A 16,542-nucleotide genomic window follows, 5' to 3' on the forward strand; every position below is an offset into this window, starting at 1 on the left:
GGGACAGGACGCTTAGCTCCGCGCGCGGGGTTGCCTTGCGGCGTCGCTTCTGGGCCTCTGGGGCCCGCCGCGGCCTCAGGGATCGGCCGACCCCGCTCGGGAGTGCGGTCCCAGCGTCTGCGTGCACTTGGCTGCCCGTGACCAGGGCCCGGCCACCCTCGCTCTAAATGGCCCGCACAGCCGGTTCCTATGTGGCTCTTGGCCACACAGCTTACACAAGGAGCTCTAAACAGCCGCCATACCCTGTTCACCACCATCCCCTTCCCTACGCACCTTAGGAAGACACAGACCCAGGACCTGTCCTCCCACATTCACAGCTCAGCTCCAGCTCAAGTCCACTGAGGCCTCCACAGACACAGGAACACTGTTGTGCTTCTGTAGCCAACCCCCCCCCCCGCCCCGGGGCTCAGGCTTGAGGACATTTTTCCATCCTCAACTTGTGTGACCCTACTAACATCCCAGGAAGGGGGGGGGAGCTGCACCCTCCTGTCTTCCTCTACCTCTGGCTGCTCCTCCTCCTTTCCTTCTAGGGGTTCTTTTTCTCTGGTAGCTCTGGGCTCTTCTAGGTCTCCCGACCTCATGGGCAGCTGAGCCCTCCGACTTAGCTTCCTTTCCACAACCTCAAGCCATGACTCTCTCCTGGGACACGGAGTCATTTCCCCTGACAAGTGTTTACAACTGCACACCCTCTAATTCCAGACTGACCATACCCAAAGCCCTGCTCCCCATCACCCAGTGACGCAGCCAGAGATGGGCAGCACACCTTCCTCCTCCTGCCCCCCGAGGACCTGCAGGTTTTCTCATGGTTTTCTTCACTCCAGCTCTAGTAGCCTCCCGATCCCTACCCTGTTCCTTCTAACCCATCCCCACAGGGCAATGACTTTGTATCTCCTCTGCCTAAAAACCCCTCCGTTCTCCTACCTATAGACCTGAGACAATGAACCTTGAAGAACCCTCACTCGTATGCCCTCCTCATGCTCTCTGCTTGGACTACCCTCCCTAAGTGTGAATGAGAGTATGTGTATATTTGGAGTCATTAGAATCTGACCCTTTAACCCCTGGATCCCTTCCGTCTGTCTCCCTGGCCAGGCAGAGGAAGGACCGCGCTCACTTGTGTCACTCAGTGGCAGCTGGTCCACTTATCCCTGCAACAAACGCATACATGACCTGCCAGCATCCAGCTCTCTGGCTTTGCTGTCTCACACCCGGTTACAACAACCCGCTGTGAAAGCCCACTATGCAGCAAGCACTGAATTGGATGTTCCCCAATACCATCAGTGTTCCTCAGGACCACCCTGCAGGGCACATTTATTCAGCTCCATTCTTCAGATGAGCAAGCTGAGGCTCAGGGAGGTAAGGAGACTCCCCAGGCTACTTGCCTGGAGCTGGTAGAGCTCAGATTTGAACCCCAGTCAGCTGGTCTTAAAGCCTGCTGTGACTCCATGCTCTCTCTCTGCAGCTGTGAAACCAAGGATGGCAGTGGGGCTAAAACAGGTCAGGGGTGAGTAGGTGGCTGTTAAGGCCACCACAAGGAGTGGCAGGGGAGGGTGGGTGTCAGGGCAGAGCTGGGACTCAGGCTGGGTAGGACCTGGAGGTAAGGGTTTGCACCCTTTTGTGCTGTTATTCTTTTACCAGAGCCAGCAATTGCAGCTGGACCCATGTATCGCTGGGCATCCTCACCCTCTCTTCCAGGTTTGGCCAATAACTAGTGCAGTGAGGGTTCAGAGCGCCCTCTAGTGGTCCAGGGTGTATTGAAGCCTGAAGCCCAGGCCGGGCTGGCTCTGTGGAGGTGGCAGGTACTGGGGCTCCCACCAGCCCCACAGCCCTCAACCCCCTCTCTGGGCTCTGCACCACAGACAGTCCTGGACCCCATCCCTATACATGTTTCCCTGGATCAGGCTCTCTGTTTCCCTGTCTTTATCCATCTCCATTGGTTCCGTCTCGGGGCCTGTCTCTGCCCATCACCTGGTCTCTGACCTAGTCTCAGCCTAGTTTCTCCTCCTCCCTCAGTCTCTGTCCCAAGGGAGACAGATGGTGGGCAGACAAACTGAAGAAACAAAGTAGAAGGGTGGTATCTTAAAAAGAACTCTAGGGTCAAAAGATGCTGAGACCTGAAAGGTTAGAGAGGACAAAAAGGTTGGGCAGCAGAGTCCAGCCAGGGTGACCTGAAGGACTGTCCTCTGCCCCCAGCTCTGTGGCAGTATGTGGGGCCTGCCGGCCAAGCAGGAGCAGAGGGAAAGCAGGAGCCACATTCCAGTGGGAATGTTTCAGGTCCTGGTTCTTAATCCCAGGAGGGGAAATAGATTCCAGGAGATGGGGCAGGAGGGTAAGGCCCAAGTAGGTGCCATGCTTTGGTGCTGATAGAACCCATCAAGGCCCCAGGAAGGGTCCAGCCTGATTACTTGCCTCTCTAGCCCCTTCACCCCTCCACTACCTCCCTCCTCTCATGCTCAGAACAGAGCCTCAGCCAGGGTACTTTACAGCATCCAGAATATTTTTATTGCCAGAATCAAGGTACAGCCTGCTTAGAGCTCCATGAGGGGCCCACCATCCAGGAATAAAAGGAGAGAGAGATGCTGGGTATGTTCCCAAAGAGAAAATCCAGCTCCACAGAAACCTGGTGGGAGAGCAGCCCAGTCTGGCCCGACTGTGGCTCTGGGGTCCCATCCTAGAGGCTAGACTCGAGTCTTGGCCTACAGCCATCGCCCACTTGGAGATGACTGCCACCAAGGCAGATCCAGACTCTCCAGCCCTGCTATCATAGGAAGATCCATGAAGCACCTCTGGAGCAGACAAAAAACTACCCGGGGAGCCCCAAGCCACCTGGCTCTCTCAGGGGCCCACTCAAGTTTCTGGGCTAGTCTCTGCAGACTAAACACCAGTGAGCTGCCTGGTGGGAGTAGGTGCTGGGCAAGACGGGCAAGAGCCCTACCTCCTCTCAGCCCTGTGCCAGCCCACCTGGGTGCTAGAAAAACCCCAGGGCAGGGTGGTAATGTGGTGGTGGGGTTATCAAGAGGGCAGCTCAGGGTACCTCTGAACGGCCTTAGCTACTTCCTTGAGTTTTCTTCATGAGTACCTAAAAGGCTATGAGACTGGGCCCTGCTCTCATCCTTGAACCACAGTCCCAGGGCAAAGGGAACCAGCATCAATACTGTGGGTAACAACACAACCAAGGGGAATCAAGCCTCCTGGGACAGCACCTCCAAGAAATGGAGGGCCACCTGCTGCCCAATCCCGAGCTAGGCTGTTCTTGGAGGTGAGGGAGGTAGGAGTGAATGCCCCAGGACCTGGGAACCACGGAGAACACAACTCACCCCTGTCTGCAGGAGGAACCAGGCTGCCTCCAGAAAGCCACAGTCAGGCTGTTGAGCGACTAGGCCACGGGGAAGCCAGCAGCTCCAGCCACTCACAGCCAGTAGCAAGCCTACCTGTGGCCAGTTTATGGGAAGATCACCGTAGGGACCAGGAGTCCATCCCTGGGACCTTTAGGGACAGGGACCACAGCTCAGTAATAGCCCTCACAGGAAGACTGAGGGACCAGGGCCTGGTGGGTGAGTGTGAAAAGGCCACAGGGGTATGAGAACAAATGGCCCCTGAGTTCAGGATTGGGGCGCCAACCCTCCTGCGGAGCCAGTCCTGAGGTCACAGCAATTCCAACAGCAGCAGCATTCTTTCCAGCAAGGATCCCCCAAGTGAGTCCAGACTCTTTCTTCCTTCCTCACTCCCACAGAGGAAGGACAAGAAACAGCACTTCCCAATGGCAGACGTGTCGCAACCCGAGACTGAGGACCTGAGGCAGTCAGTCCCGAGCTGCTGAACTCCCGGACGGCGAGAGCCCAGAAGGACAAGAGAAGCGGCCGTGGCCAGGCCGTCCCACAGCCCTGCCCGGCGCACGGATCAGGGCCCAAGGAGCACACGCTTCAGATAGGCCAAGGTGGTGGCATTGGCCAGCATCTCTATGTGCTCGCTGCCCGGCAGCGCCTGCAGAGACACTGGCTGCTCCTGGCGGCCGCGCCAGGCCCGGCACTGCAGGGCGCTCTGCAAGTTCACGGTGCCGTCGCCGTTGCCAAAGCAGATTCTGGGCTCGCGGTCCGGGAAGCTCTCGTAGTAGAAGGAGTCTGGCGTGGGGACCCCAGTGCCGTAGAGGCAGTGCAGCGGCACGCCAGGTGGCGCCGTGGCTTCGACCAGCCCCTCCGTGTCCTGCCGCATGAGCCACCCGTCTCTGAAGCCGATGTCCTGGAAGAAGCGGCGATAATCCCGCAGCGTGTAGTTGGTGGTGGGTGTGCGCACGAAGATCTTGCCGGGCGACCAGGCGGAGCTGTAGGGCAGCAGCCAGCTGGTGGAGACAGCAGACCGCTGCTGCTCCCGGATCTTCAGGGGCCCGATGACCGGGATCCGATTGTTGTCTCCTGCAGGGAGAGGGCTGGCTCAGTCTGTGCTCAGGAACGCAAGCTGCCGCTGGGCCTCTGTGGGGCCCCGGGGAGGGGAGGGAGGGGCCCAGTCAGCACTCCAGCGCCTCCACGCTGTCACTGCACCTCCCATGTTCCCTTTATTTTTGCTCCATCTGGGAAGCACACGACCAGGCCTTGTTTCTTTCCTTCTGCACTTCATCACCAGGGATTTAGGGAGCACATACCCACAAGGTGATTCACTGTGTAAGCAGTACCCTCCACTGAGCGCTTGTCACCAGGCTTGTGGGCACCGACCTTGCTGAAGGTGAATCAGCATGTTGGCAGCCCACGGACACATTCCTCTTTTTCTTTGCTTACACGGAGTTATGAAAATGTTTTTCTTTTCCTAGGCTCAGTCTCAGGCCTGCCGCCAGCCAGCCCTGGTCGTATCCCACTCATCGGCCTGTCACTGACCCAGGCGGCCAGGCCTGCAGGAGACGAGGCAGGAGGGGAGGCTGCAGGCAGAACGAGAACCCTTCTCACACAGGAATGCCAACCACACAGCCAGTGAGGCCTCTGGGGAGTGAGCTGGAACTTGGAAATAGGGGCCGTCTGATGTATTCAGGACCCACAGCCACCCATCACCCCACCTCTCTGACTGACCACAGGCCTTCAGCTCTTGTGGGGTCTGGCTGTAGGACCCCTGAGGAAAAGGAAGCCCCTAGTTACTCCATGACTACCACCCCCTTGTCAGGGCCTGCCAGAACAGTTCCCCAGAATCTGAGGCACAGCTCTAAGGGGACTCACAGGGAGGCTCTGAAAGGCTGGAACCTGAGCCCCACCACAGCTCCTGTCTCAAACTCAGGCATGCCCCCATCTGTCCTTTCAGGTCCAGGCTGGACCGAGTATGTGGCTGTAATGAGTCCTCACTGTATCTGGATTCACTGTCCAGCCAATCCACAGTCACTACACTGAGTCTAACGTGATGGCAACTATCAGTTGACCAACAAGTAGGTCAGGCAGTGCTGATGATATGAGGAAGAAAACTCCTCAGATGCTTAGCATAGCCATGGCTCATGGCTCCCAAAGTAAGGGGCCGTGTGTTCACCCCCAGTCCTAGCAGAGGGAGGGAGGAAAGCCTCACGGCTACAGCTGGCAGGCTCTGACAGTCATGAAAAGGCAGGTGAACTGGGGAGGAACGGGGAAGGAGGTGGCTTTCCCCCCTGCCAGGCAAGCAGGCCCAAAGAAATCTGCACCTGCTTCCTCCCTGCATTACCCACAGAGGCTCCCCACTGCCACAGATGGAGGTGTAACTCATAAACAGGAAACTGTAGCCCAACCTTCCTTCCATGGGGCAAAGGTGGGCATGAAGATAGGGAGAAGGCTCCCCCAAAGAACTCTGGGTCAAACCAAGTTAGGCCAGCCAGGCCAGAGCACAGCCTATGTGTGTACACACAGGCACAAGTACCTGTGTGACCAACAGCTGGGCCAGTGCGTGAACACGCTGGAAAAAAAAATGTACACAGATAACCAAGGACACCAACTAGAGAGACGAAATTAAGTAGCGTTAGGCTCTCTTTTGGAAAAAGAGATGTTTGGAAAAGCATACCGCTCTGGAGAAAGAAGGATCCTCACCCAAGAGAAAAGACATGAGGCTGCCCAGGAGGACACTGCTGAAGGAAAGAGAGGGCACCATTCCTGACACAGCAGCCCCCACATCGGGTAGGTCAGACAGGGTCTTACCTGAGGCCAGGACACGAAAAGTCTTGGCCACGCCCCCCCAGGGCGCACCCAGTGCCACAAACGCATGGATGTACTTGTTCTTCCAGGCCTGTGGCTGTCGCTGCAGAAAGTAGAGTGTGTACATGTTGCCCATGCTGTGGGCAACCAGCACCACAGGGCCCCCATACAGCTGGTGCATCTCCTCGATCATCTCCCGGAGGGCCAGGAAGTAGGGCCCGTTTTCATCTGTAGGCCAGAGCCAGGCAGTGGTCAGGAAGGAAGGGTCCTGGGGCCTGAACCACTAAATGTTCTTCAGGCCAGATCCAGGACTAGGTGGGTGAGGAAAATGCTAAAATCTAAGTGGGAATGGCCTGGTTTCCCCTCCCTGTCCAGGAAGGGAGGAAACCTAGGAGCTCCTTTTCTCCTCCTCGGCCTCATTAGCTCTCCCCAGGGCTCAGAGGCCCAGAAATCCTGGGGTGAGGGATGGGGAGGGACAGAACAGATTGACTAGGGGGTGACAGCTGTGACCGCTGGGACAGACACGAGAGGCCCTGGAGGCAGGGGAGAGCCCAGGGCCTATGGTGGCTGTGACCTCCTCGTCCCCACCTCCCAAGATGTCAGGGAAGAAGCAAGAGTGACCACTTACTTGGGGCTCGGCGCCAGTCGTAGGGGGCCCCCCGGACATCCTCACCCCGTGTGTAGCCCCAGCCCACAAGGCTCTCTACCATGGTGTGGAAATAGGAACCTGCAGACAGTAATGTATGGGAATTGGGGCGAGTATAGCCAGTGCCTGCCCCCAACACCACGCCCAACAAGGAGACTGTGACATCTGCTGTGACATCTGCTGTAGAAGATCCCCGAAGGAGTGCTATAAGGCTCAGTGGCTACACTGCTGAGACAGTTTACAGGCTACCCTTTCAAACTAACAGCATTTCTCCCACTCTGGGAATATAGCAGAACTTCCAGCTCCGTTCCCTGGAGGGCATGAGGAAGGGCTACATACCCACACTGCTTTTGCTGGGGTCCAGGAACTCCAGTGAGAAAGTCTTCCCAAAGCCAGGGACACGCACATCCACACCATCTGGGAACTGGGTGGCCCGGGATGTTCTGTTGTAGACCAGCCTATCAGGGGAGGATATTGAGTTGATGATCCAGAGGTGACACTGAACCTGGTGTGTCCTAATACTGCCCTGTGTTTTGAGTCATATTCCCTTACTATCCTCATGTTTGGCAAGTATAGGGGAGACTAAAAAGTAACAAAGCAAGTTTATGAAGCACAGATCAGAGTAACCACAGCCACCTGAGACCCCAACCAAGACTCATTCCGAAGATTAACCCAAGGACCCCCGTCAAGGCAGTATTTCCTTCTCAATGTCATCCATCTCAGAACGCAGGTCTTGGATTTGGTTGGGAAATTGGCTCTGCCATCCACATCACACCTGACCCAAAGGCAGTCAGCCTCATCTTGCATGCTCCCACTGCCCCATCTTTGTGGATTCACCTCCTGCCACCCAACACGACACAGGCAAAGGGGAGGGTAAGTGTAGCACACAACAGAACCAAACAGAGCAACCCCCACCCTAAGGCCCAAACACCTGTGGCTGCTATGTGGATGGACGGATAAGTCCTGGAAGATGATGGGACAGGGCGGTGGGAGACAGGAGGAAGGCTTTGTGCTAGGCCGGGAACCCTGTTCTGGCCTCCCTGATACCAAGGAGACAAATGTGCCCAAGGAAACACAGGCTAGACCTGTGATCCTTGGTGGCCCTGAGTCCTAACCCCCTAAGATCAGCCACAGAAAGCTGACAAGATACCCAACGTTGACCCAAATAATAGGTCCTGGGGTCCCATTTTCTCTAGGGCAATCTGTGGAAGAACCCAATGGCCACTCAGCAAAGTGTAGAAAACTTTCTACAAAGCCAAAGCAGCTCTAAACAGGTCAGATGTCCAATGAAGGTAGACAAGCCCCTCTCAGTATCATCCCGAACCTCCCATTGGCAGTACCTGAGACCATGTCTCTCGTATAAAAATAGAACTGCAGATCAACAGCCCAGAAATAACCCTGATCACGTACAGAAGAGGAAAAAGTCAACAAAGCAGATGTCATAAACAACAGGGAAAGGCAAGGCACCTGGAGAACCAGCTAGTATGTCTCCAGGAAAAAAATTTAATTTGTGAGACTCCATTCAGCTCAAACATTTACTGAGCACCAGTTGTGTTCCTGGTTCTACTGCTATAAAGATAAAAGAGAGACAACCTCTGTCTTCAGGGAGCTGGGTCTTAGCTCAGGGTCACACAATCTGGGTTTAAGTCTTGGTTCTGCCACTTATTAGCTAAGTGACCCTAGGCAATTTTGTAATCTTTGAGCTTCCAGATTTCCTCATCTGTAAACAGGGTTGAAAACAGTACCTGTCTCATAGAGTTGCTATAAGATTAAATGAAAGAAAGTATATAATATGGACAGTGCCTGTATTCGATAAGCAGTCATTCCCAGAACATTATCTTATTAGCAGGGAAACATCCTTCAAAGCAAAGTTTGGCACCTGATAAGGATGAAAGGAAATAGGCATGTGGCCTGGAGGAAGGAAAGGTTAAGAGCTCTGGGGAGTGGCAAGGGAAACTTTCCAGAAGGACCAGGCTCAGGTTTTAAAGGGTGAATGGGGGGGGCACCTGGGTGGCTCAGTTGGTTAAGCGACTGCCTTCGGCTCAGGTCATGATCCTGGAGTCCCGGGATCGAGTCCCACATCGGGTTCCCTGCTCGGCGGGGGGTCTGCTTCTCCTTCTGACCCTCTTCCCTCTCGTGCTCTCTGTCTCTCATTCTCTCTCTCTCAAATAAATAAATAAAATCTTAAAAAAAAAAAAAGGGTGAATGGGAGGGAATTTATCAGGCAAAGGGTGTAAAGGTAGATTCCAGGCTGAAAGAACCACATGTACAAAGACATGGAGACCTGGTATGTCCCAGGAGGAACAAGAAGCTGAGGGGCCAGTAGCCAACTCGGAGGCAAGGGAAGGAGTGGAGGCCATACTGAGGCTATGAATAGGGGCTGGAGCATAGAATCTACATGTAAGGGGGCGCCTGGCCGGCTCAGTCGGTAGAGCATGGGGTTCTTATCTTGAGACTGTGAGTTCGAGCCCCACATTAGGTGTAGGGATTTTTTTTTTTCTTTTAATAGACTTTATTTATTTGAGAGAGAGAGAGAAGAAGCAGGGGGAGGGGCAGAGGGAGAGGGAGAAGCAGACTCCTTGCTGAGCAGGGAGCCCAAAGTGGGGCTCAATCCCAGGGTCCTGGGATCATGACCTGAGCCGAAGGCAGACTCTTAACCGACTGAGCCACCCAGGCACCCAAAATAAAATCTTAAGGAGAAAAAAAAGAATTCACGCAGAGGGTGTGAAGCACAAGGCATAGCTGGAAAGGGTAGGGACAAGAGCTGCAGGAAAGGGAAGAAAGTTCTGTCTGGGAGGGTGCAGAGATGGTGCCGTTCAGACTGAGGAAAGGAGAAGGGCAAGAGGTCAGTGACCTCAGGGTGTGCTCAAGTGGGGATGAGACACAAACGGGTTCTAGAGATTTCTCTAGGCTGGGTCGGTGAGCAGCACGGCGTCTGTGCCCCAGCCCCCACCTGATATTGTCAATCCAGCAGTCAATGATAACTGGCAGCAGCAGTTCGAGGTTGAGCCAGAGCGTGAAGTAGCTGTCTGTCCTCTTGGAGCACAGGTAGTGCACGACCGTTGGCTTGTCTAGCTTTGCTTCCAGCTGGTTGCCCAAATCACCGGGCACTGCAGAGGGACACAGAGCACGCATGAGGCCCTGGACCTGGCAGGCTGGGGACCCCTGAGGCTTGAACCCATAGGCCTTCTACCCACAGCTGTCCCAGGCTACAGAGGAGGGCCTTGTTCACTCAAAGGAGTGGGAAACAGGACAAAGCACTGGGCCACTTAAACAACCAAAACTGAATCCAGAGAAGGCACTCCAGGACAGGCTTGTGCAGCGGGGCAATGAACAGAGGTAGCTGCCAGCCTCCTGAGAGCCCAGTAAGGTTCCAGGGAGCAGAGCATGTGGAGGGCCCTAGCCTCTCAGCACACCTGGCCCCTGTGGCAGAGATGGCTACCCTGAAACCTCACAGCATTCCAGCCATGGCCCAGTAGGGGTGGTGTGCCCAGGCCCCAAGGATAACTTCTCTCTGCCCAAGCTGCTCAACAGACCAGCTACACAGAGCCTGGTCTACACGGAGCCCTGGGGTCCTTGTGACACTCAAACCCATCCCCCTGGCTTCACTGCCCAACATTAAGGCCCTTCCCAGAATATTTGCTCCCACTGACCTTTCAGGCCTCACCTGCTTCTACATGCCATGCTCTTGACACCTTCCAAGCACATCCCCATTTAGAATCCATGATCCCCGAGTGAACAACCAGCTCTTGGCTCTCCTGAGCGTTCTCGGGGCTCTGTGAACCCAGCCTTGAAGAGGGCATGCCCTCCCTGTACATCATCTGTGTCCTCAGGGCTACCATGGGAGGGAGGTGTGGCACCTGCCTTCACCTCCCCTAACAATACAGATGCAGAAGTGGGGAGTCTTCAGTATGACAGCACAGAGACCTTGGTCACTGTCTCCACCAAAAAGGAACTGGCTAAATGAGGAAGCCACCGGATTTGTTGTGCCTGAATGCCTTTTGTCCTGCACAGGCTGTGTGGTGATTTCTTAAGCCCCATGTTGCTTAAAACTAGGACAACAGACATCTATTTACCCTTCACTGCAAATAACACTGGGAGAGAACATCCTTACAATGCCCACTTTACAGACAAGGAGACTGAAGCTGAGAGAGGCAGAAATGACTTGCTACAGTTTCCTCCTGCCCACTTTTTTTTTTTTTTAAGATTGTATTTATTTATTTGAGAGAGAGAGCACATGAGAGGGGGGAAGGTCAGAGGGAGAAGCAGACTCCCCGCTGAGCAGGGAGCCCGATGCGGGACTCGATCCCGGGACTCCAGGATCATGACCTGAGCCGAAGGCAGTCGCTTAACCAACTGAGCCACCCAGGCGCCCTGCCCACTTCTTTTGTATCACTTCTCTGGTCTCTGCTTCCTCTACCACCAATTTGGGTTTCACTCATAGAGGCTGGTCACCCTTGGATGCCGATCCTCTGATGGCCAAGGTCAGGTCCCTGCTCTGTGCACAGGAACAGCTCTTCCACTGCCCACCATGGGGTTTCCCAGAACTGATGCCAACACCTTCACTCTCTGAGAAGCTAGGCAGATTAGGATTCTGTGACTCTGGGGGGAGCGTGAGGCTCCTCTGCTGTGACCTAGGACAACCAAGAACTGAATGATTTAATGAACGCAGTGATCCAAGCAAAAAGCCTGCGTGCATCAGGGACCACACATTTCCCAATGCCATACCCTTCATATTCAGAACTGAGGCCTACCTGTGGCCCCTTGTGGGTCTACAGGATAAAGTCTAGATGACCCAACCAGTCACAGGCCCTGCACAATCCACTCCTTCCCCAACTCCATTCCAGACAGCCTGGACTGCTTACCTCCCTCCCTCTAATATGTAGTTTCCTCTTCCTGGTACTCTCTCCTGGCCTCAGCTCTAGCTACACACTCCAAGAAACCTTTCCTGACTGGGTTGGTGGACTCTCTGTGCTTGCCCAACACAGACCTCATCTCTGGGGATCCCTGCAAGCTTAGGGAATGCAGGGCCATGTCTGCCCAAATAACCATGGTGAACCTGAGCCCAGCATCCCCCTGGGGTATTTCCTGGCCTAGAGCTCCTGGTGGGGGACCCCCCTGGGACCACACTGCCTGCCAACCCTACGCTTCTGCAATGTGCATCATCCCCATTAAAATATTCCCATTAGAAAGAGCATGGGGGTCATGCTGTAGCAGATTCAGTATGTAACATGTCTGTGCCTTTAGGAGTCCTGGCTGGCCACCAACTCAATGCTTGAATGAAGCATCCAAGACTCCAAAGACAGAAGTCTCTTCCCTGTCCACCACCACAAGGAAATACTGTGGCTCCTGTAGAGTTGCAGGGGCCAGGACCACGGAGGGGATAAGCAGGGGAGGTCATCTAGTCCCAATATAGCCCAGTCCAAATTGGTCTGGCAGGGTAAGAGTACAGGTATGTTTCTTGACGTCTGTTCATAGCCATTGTCCCAAACCTTACCTCTGTCTTTAGCCACCTCAGATTCCCTTAAGCCTCCTCCCTCAGACCTAAGGCCACCCATTTGATAAGTTTGGGGGTGGGGGAAGTCTCGGTGGTAGGCTAGGAGAGCCATTCTTTCCTCAAAAAGCTTCCTTTTAATAATGCCTCCTGAAACATATGGGGTTTGGAAGGGTCGAGAGAACCTCCTAGCCATGCCCAAACCAACAATGAGGACCCTGGGGACCAAATCCGAGAAAACCCGAGCCCCCGGCGATCCTCAGGAGTGGGGCCAAAGGACCTCGGTCTCTCCAGCTAAAATATGGGCATAAAGCGAGGCAACTTTTGGGGCTGACGCAGACAGGAGGACTGAGGGACAACCGCACCGTAGCCCTCCCACTTACCCCATATTCTACAGGGGAAGGTGAGCAGAGGTTGACCACACCCCGCACGCAGCATGGCGGGAGGTGGACGGACAGACCCAGGGGGCAAGACAGTCATATGCTCCCCCACCCCATGCTCAGAGCAGATGCAGACCTGGAAGATAGCGCCCCGCCCCCGGACCCCGTCCTGCCGGACCCACGAACACACGGACCCACGACTGGACGCGCGCCTCACCCAGCACCACCGGAGGGGGACGTCCGACCGGGAGCGCCGGATCCGCCAGGAGCAGGAGGCACAGGAAGCCACCCGGGAGCAGCGCCGCATGGTAGGGACAGAGGCGAAGACCCATTGCGTGACACCGCCGCTGCAGGTCCGAGGTGCGGATTCAGCGCTCTGTGCTCGCGCCTAGGCCGGGGAAGCGGCGACGCGCTTAACCCCACCGCCCGCACTCGGCCACGGCGGCCGGGCCAATCAGCATCCGCCTCCCTCAAACGGCCTGCCAATAGGGACTCGCCGCCAGGCACGTCCCTCACAGTCGGAGCTCGCCGCCTCGCTCCTGCGGATCCCAGGCCAGCTCCTTGGACCGCGCCGCGCGCCGAGCGCATCGATCGCATCGATCGCATCGATCGATCCGGGTTCAGCCTGGCTTCTCTGCTCAGTCCCGGACGAGTCGGACCCAGCTCGCCGCTGCTGGATACCCAACCCAGCCTTGTGTACCCTCACCCCCGGTTCCTGGCTCGTCTCTGACCTGAGATCTGGAACGAGTCGGGCCGAGGGTGGAGTCAGAGTCCAGTGCTCGCCGCTGCTGAGAGACCCTGGTTAGAGCAAGGGGAAGAAGAGGAGAAGTGAATCCCGGAAAGTTATTGGGCCTTAGGGGACCGGGAGCTGACCAGGACCTTTGTACAGACCCCACACCGATTCTTCACACCTTGCCCCGACGGCACGTCGGGTCCAGGGGCGCCCTGCGTCTGTCCAGGGATTAGGAATGCGGGTGGGACAGGTAGAGGCCAGGTGTGAGGGCTGCCCCGCCTAAAGTTTTAGTTTCGGGCAATATGGAGTCACCTCTCCAGACTAAGCAGTTCTAGTGCCCCAGAGAAAGTGGATTTGAACCCCAACCCTATGGCCATGGCCCATTGGCAGATTCCCCAGCAGAGCAGGACAGGTGTTGTGACCTTGGAGTCCACCTACCATTCCCACTACACGCAAACTGGGGATCCAGAGAGGACACAGACTCCCTGCTGGAGGAATCAGAGGCAAACAGAATGGGCAGATTTGACAGCTGGCGATATGACCAGCACCACGGGTCACTCTAGGATACAGAGACCAGTATGTTTGGAGACAGAAAGTCTTGATCCTCCACACACTTCCTCCTGAGGGCCAGACAACACCCTGATCATCCCCTGGTCTTAAGACTTCTAGCCCGCCCCTTCCCTCCTTCCTTCCTTCCTTCCTTCCTTCCTCTTGGCCAATGGCTGACCCTTTCTAGCCTTTCAGAGTACTCCTGGATGAATCAACTCACCCTCTTGGCCTGCCCCTCCTGTGTTCTTATAGGGAAACATATTGGTGGTTGGGGTACACTACTCTCTTAAGGTCCAACTATCTCCCTCAGGCCCTGGCAAGGACCCCAAACCCTGACTCCCTTACCTCCATCCTGGCCCCCAGAAAGAGGGGTTGCTAAGGACCAATCTAGTGCAGGTCCACAGTGGGAGACCATAGACATCCTTTTGCCGGTATTAGGGAAAGGCAGGAGTCCATAGTCAAGGGTTAAGTGGAGGGAGGGTAGGCATCAGGATGGCCTGGGCTGCCTTGGACTGTGGCCAGTCTGAATGTGTTGTCAGCCCAGCAGCCTCAGGTGACCATGGACCCTTCACAGGGTGTCCCAGTTGCACAGGCCCTGCAGATGATAGGAACCACAGCCATTGCGGGGTGAGGATGTCAAGACCTAGTCAGCAATGATCTGTGCTGGCACTGTGGAGAGGAGAGGAATCAGAAGGTAAGGATCCCCCCTTCTCACAATGACCTTGCCATCCACATGATCCCCCTTGGCCGCAGACCTGGAATCTAGATACTATCCTGATTCTCAGACCCCACAACCAGGTGGTCACCAAGTCTTACCCGCTCTACCTTCCCGAAGCCAAACTACTTTTATCCCCATAGTAGTCTCCTTGCTCATGTCCCAATTTATGCCCTTATTCCTATGGATTGTTCTCCATGGGGTTGACACCATTAAACATTAAATCAGGCCCATCACTGTCCACCTAACCCCACTCACAATGCCCCTAGTGAATGCATCATAGGCATCTCACTCATAGTGAATGAGGAGCCTGCAGGCGACTCTGGACTTTTCCCACAACTTTCACTTCCTCTCTTCCTCAGCTCACTTGTCTCCACCTTCAGCAGCTTCCTCGCTGCCTAGAACAGGACAACCTCATTCTTGCTCTGGACCTCTGCACTTGTTGCACTGGGATCACTCTACAGCTCCCAGTTTTGGGGACTCAGCTGAGCTCTGCCTTTAGGCCTCAGACCAGACATGACCATTGATTCTGAAGCAGCTCCTGCCTGACTCCCAGCAGAATATAATCCATGGAAGAGCAAGTCTTCACCTGCCTGTTACTGGTGCAACTGCCTTCTTGGTTACTGGGTATCATCAGCACAGTCCCAGGCAGACAGCAGGTGCTTAACATATACTGAATGATTGAGTGATACACCCCCTTCTTTAACACTTTCCCCTTTCAGGATATGGTCCTGGTTGGTGCCTGTCAGACCTGGAGAAGGAGATAAGGGACTGAGAGGTCCACAGGCCAGTAGTGCTATCTTCCTCAGATGAGAATCCAGCCAACAGCCTTTGCCCTTTCTCTGTTACACTGGGCCCTTTGCATTCCCTCTTGCTCACACAAGTTCCAAGCTGCCCTATCTGGACCAGGTGGGTGCCTGGGCTTCGGGCAACCCAACCAAGACCATGGCTTCTAAGCCAGAGCTGAGCCCATTTGGAGGCCAACTGATTCTCCCTAAAGCTCACAGTTCATCAGGCTCCTATTCCTCTGATGCCAGAGCCAAACACTGACCAAATCATGACAGAACAGGTTATCTATTTTTTTTTTTTTAAGATTTTATTTATTTATTTGACACAGAGAGAGCGTGGGCACAAGCAGAGGGAGCGGGAGGGAGAGGGAGAAGCAGCTCCCCGCTGAGCAGGGCGCCGGATGCAGGGCTCGATCCCAGGGTCCTGGGATCGATGGGGTTTTGGAATATAGGTTAGGTTCAGTGGGGTGGAGTCTGGAGCCAACAACTAAGAATTCTTGAGACGTCTTTGGTGTGGAATGCTGGTTTATTAAAGCACAGCAACAGGACCGTGGGCAGAAAGAGCTGCAGCACCGGGTGTGAGGGGTGGCTGATAATGTACTATGGGGTTGGGGGGTGGTAAGGAAAAAGAACTTTCATATGCTAAGGAGGACCTACAAGATACTGGAGGCCTTGCCATTGTCAACTTAAGGTTGTTTTTCCCCTCTAGCAAGACATTAGCATTAAGATAGTTGGGAGATTCCTGGAAGAATGTCACATATGTCCCACCCAGGAGTGGGGGATGGGGGGTGGTTGCAGAGTGTCAGCTTATGCTTTGTCTTCACCCAGCCTTCTGCTTCCTCATCAGGATCATGACCTGAGCCGAAGGCAGACGCCCAACTGACTGAGCCACCCAGGCGCCCCCAGAACAGGTTATCTAACCTGGCTTAGTCATCAACGAATGTTACCTGGAGGAACAATTATTCGAGATGGATCTTGAAGAATAAGTAGGAATTTGCCAGGAAAACAAAGGGATGAGTAGGTGGGTGGGTGCTCCAGGTAGGGAGCTTAGTATGTGCAACAGCCTGGAGACCTGAACAATCACAGTAAGTGTCTCTGGGGCACAG

The 16,542-nt window shown here is 55.0% G+C and overlaps 1 protein-coding gene across 3 annotated transcripts; it reads right to left on the bottom strand.

The window, feature by feature from the left end:
- Positions 1 to 2,473: 2,473 nt before the first annotated feature.
- On the bottom strand, positions 2,474 to 13,097 carry PLA2G15 (phospholipase A2 group XV). 3 transcript variants are annotated; one of them, XM_081807439.1, is made up of 6 exons: positions 12,869 to 13,097; positions 9,731 to 9,887; positions 7,117 to 7,235; positions 6,760 to 6,858; positions 6,135 to 6,234; positions 2,474 to 4,409 (listed from the first exon to the last, which is right to left on the bottom strand). In XM_081807439.1, exons 1-6 carry the CDS (start codon positions 12,981 to 12,983, stop codon positions 3,800 to 3,802), a joined length of 1,200 nt encoding a protein of 399 aa, XP_081663565.1. In that variant the 5' UTR covers positions 12,984 to 13,097; the 3' UTR covers positions 2,474 to 3,799. The 3 variants fall into 3 exon arrangements, with proteins under 3 accessions (XP_081663565.1, XP_081663564.1, XP_081663566.1); XM_081807438.1 differs by having other exon boundaries at positions 6,135 to 6,359; positions 12,869 to 13,095; XM_081807440.1 differs by lacking the exon at positions 6,760 to 6,858 and having other exon boundaries at positions 6,135 to 6,359.
- Positions 13,098 to 16,542: the final 3,445 nt, after the last annotated feature.

Source organism: Leptonychotes weddellii, chromosome 16, assembly GCF_054177405.1.
Source record: "Leptonychotes weddellii isolate Sample4059 chromosome 16, ASM5417740v2, whole genome shotgun sequence".
In the NCBI taxonomy this organism is placed as follows: domain Eukaryota; kingdom Metazoa; phylum Chordata; class Mammalia; order Carnivora; family Phocidae; genus Leptonychotes; species Leptonychotes weddellii.

Bases quoted from the DNA above. Each gene is read 5' to 3' on its own strand.
- PLA2G15 (XM_081807438.1), bottom strand. From the start codon at position 12,983: ATGGGTCTTCGCCTCTGTCCCTACCATGCGGCGCTGCTCCCGGGTGGC. The intron at 9,888-12,868 runs GTGAGGCGCGCG...GTCCCTCTGCAG, and splicing joins TCCCCCTCCGGTGGTGCTGG to TGCCCGGTGATTTGGGCAAC. The intron at 4,410-6,134 runs GTAAGACCCTGT...CTCTCCCTGCAG, and splicing joins TTTTCGTGTCCTGGCCTCAG to GAGACAACAATCGGATCCCG.